Below are 7,535 nucleotides of genomic sequence, written 5' to 3'. Positions count from 1 at the left end.
GCGGTTTCAAAAACCATCCCCTCACTTTCAGCTTCATGGGCTTTTTCCATTAAGTGTCAATGTTTTTGAAGGTTTTGATTTTTCAAGTGACACTTTCCATTTGTATGTGAGAAAATGAAGGCCAGCGGCTGAGGAACACAAACCTGCTACACAGCCATTGCTGCCATTTCCGTGCAGAAAACACAGTGAATATATTGTATATTAGAATGTACAAAAAAACACTAGATGATATAGTTTATTTTCTATGTCTAATAGAATGCATATGTATGTTACATGATTTTAAAATTAAAGTAATTTTGTAACAGATAAAGAAGTGTCTTATTAGTGGAGATGAGGCTTTGTTGTGTTGATGTTGCACAGTCGCTTTTATGTACTTTTCTGCCCCTGTATTTACCATTGAAATAAGCTTTAAATATATTGTTGAAAATATAATAACAAATTGAGTTTACAGCCTAAAATATCTTGATATTAATTATGTTATATTGAATTATTTATAAATCAACCTGGTTATTGTGAAATATTTGGAAATAAATATTTTCAAACATACAGTATGCATTGTGATTGTGAACAAAAACAAATTGGACATGCTTTTAATTTATTTCATTATCTTATGATTCGGTTAAGATCACGTTGAGGATTTGCATTATATTGTGTGTGTGTGTGTGTGTGTGTGTGTGTGTGTGTGTGTGTGTGTGCATGCGAGACATCATTAATGTATAAGGAAAATATTGGTAGGTACCTTTGGAATAGTCTCTCTTTTTAAATTGCTACTTAACAGAAACTTCAGTCACTTTGTATACTTTGCTAATCAGTACCTCCACCTCCTCTCCACCAAGGTGACAAATGTCCAAGACACACACCAAATGCGTGTCTTCCAGCTCGCTGGCAGTGGCCATGATGTCCTCTGGGAGACCAAATATGAGGTGTCATTGTGATGCTAAATAACTCTGCAGTGGTGGCAACGGGGTGAATTTTACCTGGTCTGTAGTGTGCCACTTCACTGCGGCTCGAGGGGACACCGCTCAGAGGGCAGACGAAACCAGAGGAGAGACAAGACAGCATCGTGTCATCATGACGACCCGGAGGAAGTCCGACGGCTCTGTGCTCACCGGAACGCTCAATGGGTAAAAATACTGCGTCGACAGCTATTTGCTTGTTTATGCCTGTCAAAACACATTTTTAAAAATAAAGGTCAAGCATATAACTCAAGCAAAACATACATTAAAATGGAAGTTGCTTTTCATTAAGTCCAGTATTACCTGGTGACTCACTGATGACCCGACCAGGCCCGACAAAAGGTCAGTTCTTCTGGTTTGAAATAATTTGGAAGAAATTGCACCTGCCCAATTGAGGTCGCTATTGAGTATTTCCCCCTTGAGAGAATTTCACAAAGTTTTCCTTCACAATTGTCCATTCATTTTCTAACTGCCGACATTGAGGCATACATGCAAACGAACACGCCACCCTGCTGCCTTGTTTCATTCAGGCATTGAATAATAATCATTAGTGCCTGCATTTTAAATGGTGTCGTGTTTATGAACATTTAACATCACATCAGAATGCATCCTACATCTGAAAATTCGAAACTTAATCGTCTTACCAAGTATGGTAACCTGATAGTATCCCGCGCAAACAGTGGTTGGGAGTGTGTCTGCTGACTGCTCTGGTGTCCAGCGCATGGGATGAAGGTTGCTCCACCGAAGGAGGGCATTCTTCTCTTCTAAGGTGAACCTTCGAGAAATGCTGTCCTGATGAAGAGTCCCGTGATGCAAATGCACAGACAGTTCCTGACATTGCCTTGACCACCCGCAGCTCTCCCAGGATAGCAGATTGAGGCCTGGTGGGAACAAGCCCATGTTGGAACAGATCAAAGTCTGTGTATCATGATAAATTAGATACACATTTCACAATTCAACCTTCATTTTGGGGTTGCGGACTCTGTTCAAGCGTTCCCGGATCTCCCTCATTCTCCTGCGGCTCTCTTTCAACTTCTGTATTTCTGGCTCCTCTGTAGAAGCAGACAACTAAACTGAGCATGGTTGAAGTGCATAGCTTACGCTATCAACAATATTAACATCACTCTTACCGTTTTGCCGGCACGCTGCTCGCTGAACTCTGCTCTGTATTTCTGGAAAAATAAATGTTACCTTAATTAAATGAATACTTTGTCCAAAATTGTTCACATCCACGGGTGCAGATCAAACTAGAAAATTGTGGAAAATGTATTTCATACAGTAGTTCAATTCAAATTCAATTTTGTTTGTTTGTTTTTTAATTATGGCCATTGAAATACATTGGAAAATAACACAAAACAAAAAATGTGAACCCCCAAAATTCCTAATAAAAAGAGTGATTGTATTGTGATCACATTGGTAGGAAGCCCTGGAAAGTGTCGTGCTTCTGGTTGGCGTACTGTAAGCTCTGGCGGTGCAGGTTCTGCAACTGGAAAAATAGCCAAAAGGCTGCGGTGCAGGCAGGCTGATTAAATCAATTTCCATTCACTTTGATTGGGGCTTAGAAGGGGGAATTGCTTCACGTCTCTCAACAAATTAAGTTCCACTCTTCATCCAAATATCAAACCTTGTCTTTATCGTCCTTTTCCTTTTCACAGGTGTTTGTTCAGATGAGGCCGACGCAGAGTTGACTGACAAAGATGCATTGCACACATCTTGGTCCCCTGTGGACACACCTGGCACCTGCAGGAAACATATTTCTCTCGTCAATAAAAATCACAATGCTATAGGGCGATATTAAGTAATGTATCATACCTCCTTCGCCCCTAGGCCTTGTGGCTCAGACACGCTGGACTTTTCCACATATCTGACCGTCGTGATCTGACCTTGAATGGCAAGCTTTTTATGTTCTCTATATTGCAGGGTCTCCAACTCCTTTTTCAAGTCAGAAGCAGCGACAAGCGGAACTTGATCTGTCGCATGAACATTTAATATTACAAAAGTCACAATGGGCAACCACCAAATTAATAATGCATGAAGACATTGGTGAAGCATATTCATCATTTTGCAAACGCTGCAAGCTTGGGTTTATTGCAAATGTTATCTGTTCTAAATGTTATCTGAATGAGAACCAGTTAATCATTTCACAATTAAACCACACAATTTGGCTCTCCTTCAATCTTCATCGTTGCAGCTAATGTTTATGCTCACAAAATTATGACTAGTCTTGTAATTTTTGCAACGTTTTCCTCTAATAATTGGAAATGATGTTTTTAATTAATATGACTTTAGTGTTGTAAAATGAGGGCGGCAGGGTGAATAACTGGTTAGCACATCCGCCTCACAGTGCAGGGGTGCAGTATTTGATTTCAGCGCCGGCCTTCCTGTGTAGGGTTTGCAACTTCTCCCTGTGCCTGTGTGGGTTTTCTCTGGGAACTTCAGTTTCCTCCCACATGACGGAAACATTCATGGCAAGTAAATGGAACACTTTAAATTCTCCCTAGTTTTGAGTGTGAGCGCGAATGGTTGTCCATCTATGTGTGCCCTGCGATTGGCTGGCAACCAATTCAGGGTGTACCCCTCCTACTGCTCCCTTCCTCCAGCGCACCCGACAGTTAGGGTAATTACATTGACTTAAAAATGAGGCCTCTGGTATTTTCACTTTTGACTGTAGTTATTAGAATGTTAATCCAGTGAATGTTGGGAGATTAAGGAATGAAAAATATTTTTTAATGATGTAACATCATCGCTGCTCTTCATTCACACAATGAAAATGATTTCTTTTTTATTTTGGGAAAAAAAGTGATATAAATAAAACAGTAACTTCACCTGAGGTCTCTCCCACCGGCTGGGTGAATGTGCACGGGGCATGAGGGTAGCAATAATGGCCACCAATATACGCCTTCTGAAGGACCACGTTGTCCTTCAGAGTCTTGTTCCGCTGGATGAGGTTCTGCACTGTGGGGTCATTCTTGTATGGTTGACCCTTGTGGTAACCTGTTACGGCAAATTGCAAACCACACTGAACAACTCGTCGTCCCTTTAACTACAGACAGATGAGATTTAAGATCTGAATGGTGCCAACCTGTAATGAACATCTCTGTCTCGCAGCTACTGGTGAGGTAAGGCAAGGATCCTTCCACTTGACACACTCGCATCTGAGTGCAGACTAGGTAAGTCACTTAGGGAGAGAGAAGATTTTTTTTTTTTCACAAACTGAGATGATTTGCTCTAGACTTCAACAGAGGGAACATATGAGGCGTCATACTTGGCCATATATTGCCAAAGATTTCTGGCTGGGAGGAGGAAAACAATTCTAGGACAAAAGGATGCTCCGATGTGCCATCCACTGCGTGGACCCAGCGGAAAGACCAGTACTTCTCGGGGCCTGCAATAAAAGCAAAAAAAGGTAAATCAAACACCACAGCTATCAAACTCCACGGGATCCTTGGTTTGCAATGGTCCTGACACACAAGGTTTTGAGGAGATCAACGGTTTCTCAGTGACTATGACTTTATTACTGTGCCAGCACAGTTAGTAAGAGATTCCAACTTAGGTATGAATTCAAGTGTTGATCAAGTGTTTCTGGTAGGTTTGACAGCTCTCACCTGTGTTGCCTTTCCTTTTTACTCTTTCAACACGACCAACAAATGTCACCAAACCGATGATGTCACACACAGAGTTGTTGGGAAACGTTTCAACATCTGATCTGGAACAACGGAAATCTTAAATTAATCATGGCTAACAACACAAATGCTGAGGGGGAAAAAAAGCATTTTTGCATTTGCACAAACCCCCAAAAAGCATGTGTAGGTCTCAAGTACAAAGTACAGACAACCAACTGATTTGAGGTGAAATCACCTTGTGGCAAAGCGGTAGGACACATCAGGCAACGACCACTGAGGCTGAACATTCTTCGGTGGCACCACTGTGATAATTGAAGTTGGGTTGCGAGCGTTCAGGCAGATTTCTGAGACATAAAAGTTCGAAGTGAAATCACACATCCCAGCATCTGCACAATGGCGTTTCTATTATTATTGCCTGGTCCACACCAATAGCGCTCATTGAATTACTTCTGCTGGGTGCACACAAGCAGTGCACTCCGTTTTTCCTCGAGTCAAGATTCAATTAATCAACAACATTCTTAATGATTGATTATTAGCACACCACCACTGGTCCAAAAGTCAAATTAAAGTCATATACACGGTTGAAAACAACTGTTACCAAGTTTAAGTGTGATGGAACACATACCAATTGAGGTGAACATCTTGATTCCATAATGGTCCATTTGTGGGCGTGAACGATTTGAATAACTCTGCTTAAGAGCATAATTCTGGATGTACAACACCGTTCCAACATTGAGCGAGTTGTAAAACTGTGGACAGAGCTCATTCCAAAGCACAAGAGACATGATGCCGCTCTGGTCTGCAACTTCAAAGTATGCCTAGAAGAAAATTAAGTAAAGGTCAGGTGGTATTCAAATGGATTACAGCGGAGGTGATGTGTTCTCAAACATTTTGGGCCCAGAGCCCCCTACGGGAGAGAAATATTTCCAAGGGCCCCTTCATCATCCAACACCAGTTAAACCTAAGTAGCTACCATGTGCAACACTAAATACCATATGATTTCTCCCTTTTTAAACATTTCAGCCTACTTATTCATGACCTGGTCAATATAAATGAACTTAACTAAAGGAAATAGAATTCAATATTTAACCATTGTTGCTACTTCACTTGGACAGCTTCCACTAACAACATGGCATCTTATCAGGAGGAGCTGGTTTACCAAAGCAAAGTCAGTGTTGTCAACTCAGCGATTTTAGTTTTGATAGGACAAAAAAGTTTTTTTATTGACCGCTGGGGAGTCGGGGACCTCAGTTTGTGAACCACTGCTGTGGGCTTAAACTCACCTGGTAGGGGAAATCAATCTTGGATCCGATCTTGCCATAATATCTCAATCTGGATTTCTGTAATATCTTCACCAGAAGAGGGAGGGGTTTGCATGTGCTCCTAAATGCTGACTCCAGGTTATTTATAAGAGAGATCCTGTTCACTGGTGGGCAATAGGACATTGGAGGTCATTAATACAATCTGCAGGCAGTGGTGTTGTTTAGGTGGGGAAGTCAAGGGGAACATACCAGTATAATTTTCTGGATCTCACCCTTCTGCCCCTCCACACACACACCCCCTTTTACACCCATGAAAGCAATTCAGTTCCCTTTGAACATTTTTCTGAGCCACCATTGAATGCCAATAACACAAACAACAGATGAGACAAACAGAAGTATGCTGAAAAAACAAGCAAAGCCTCCTGCAAGAGACAAAAAAACAAAAACAAAAAACTACAGTACAATTGAAGAGCAGTTTCGAAAAGTTTGGAGAGTGCAACATCAGTCCCTCTCGTGTGATATTGCTTAATAGTTTAGTTTTTTTTCAATACCAAATAAACAATTGATTAATAAAAAGAAATTGGGAAAATGTTCTTTACACTTTGATGCAAAATGAAATTGCATCAGATTATTTGATGGAATAATATATAGAATAATTGATTATAAATGTATTCAGTAGTGAAGCCCTAAAGGGTCTATATTGGATTGGATTGGATTGGATCGCTTTATTGTCATTACACATTCATGCAACGAAATTATGGACTTAACAGGCTATATAGGACAAGTGTAAGAAAATTGATAAATATATAATGCTTGCTTTCAAATCAGAAAGTACAGTATTCACATTTGAGAGTCTGAAATCAGAGGAGTTTTAAAAATATATTTTGAATTGTACAAAACCTTTTTACTTTCCATTTTTGTCCAATAAGGCTACATACAAGAATTTTATTTTTTACAGAATTGTTATGTTCAGTGTTGCCATTGGACTTATTTAGGGTTTTACAATTTGGTATTTTATGCTCCTTTTCGGCCAAAACAGAAAGGAGCGTTTCAGTGCAAGACGGTGACCTTTTACTCATTAAGTCATACTCCTGAACAATTTGCATCTGCCCCACTTCTGATATGATGGCTGCGCCCCTGCATGCGGGTGTGAAAGCAGCATGACAGAGAACGCAGCATCTCACCGTCCAGCACTGGATCACGCGACGAGGGAGGCGCCGAGGTCCACACGTCCCCCTCTGGATACTCATTGTTCCACAGAGACAAGTAGTGTTTGCGGTTCAGCTCAAGGGGTACGTCGCTTTGGAGTAAGGTGCTCCTCTCCATGCCGCTTTTGACCAGAACAGGCAGTGTCCTCACATCCCGAATGTGAGACAGCAGCGAGGATTCACCCGAGCTGCACCTTAATTTTTCGATGCTGATGTAGCCGTGACCCAGTCTCCGCTCGTTATAAACGAACGAGCACTGCGCGATGATGATGTCTGAGCCTGTTCTAAGGCTATTGGTGTGAACCAAGTGATTTAAACTTGGGTGAAGGTAGCATTTGGCACGCCACACTCCGTCGGTGACAGTCACGTCGTAGCTGTAGCTCTCACACGGCTGTCCTTCACTTGGGTCGCACAAGTAGCGCTGAAGTGCGATGACAGCGACACACGCCGCCTCCTCTTCCTCCACATTTAGTTTACTATTTTGGC

At 41.4% G+C, this 7,535-nt stretch overlaps 1 protein-coding gene across 1 annotated transcript; it reads right to left on the bottom strand.

Moving 5' to 3' along the window:
- Positions 1–677: 677 nt before the first annotated feature.
- Positions 678–7,530, bottom strand: LOC109512334 (uncharacterized protein CXorf57-like; the record flags this gene model as incomplete). Its single annotated transcript, XM_019863956.1, has 15 exons — positions 678–904; positions 978–1,163; positions 1,601–1,837; positions 1,917–2,008; positions 2,087–2,128; positions 2,581–2,696; positions 2,769–2,926; positions 3,783–3,950; positions 4,039–4,134; positions 4,222–4,341; positions 4,562–4,662; positions 4,815–4,923; positions 5,205–5,397; positions 5,863–6,005; positions 7,026–7,530. Coding segments are annotated over 15 exons (2,403 nt in total), but the record flags the coding sequence as incomplete, so codon positions are not given.
- Positions 7,531–7,535: the final 5 nt, after the last annotated feature.

The sequence above is a fragment of the Hippocampus comes genome, unplaced genomic scaffold, assembly GCF_001891065.2.
Source record: "Hippocampus comes isolate QL1 unplaced genomic scaffold, H_comes_QL1_v1.1 scaffold57, whole genome shotgun sequence".
Lineage (NCBI taxonomy): Eukaryota > Metazoa > Chordata > Actinopteri > Syngnathiformes > Syngnathidae > Hippocampus > Hippocampus comes.
Note: the sequence above shows the minus strand (reverse complement) of the source record. Positions and strands in the feature narration are given on the sequence as shown.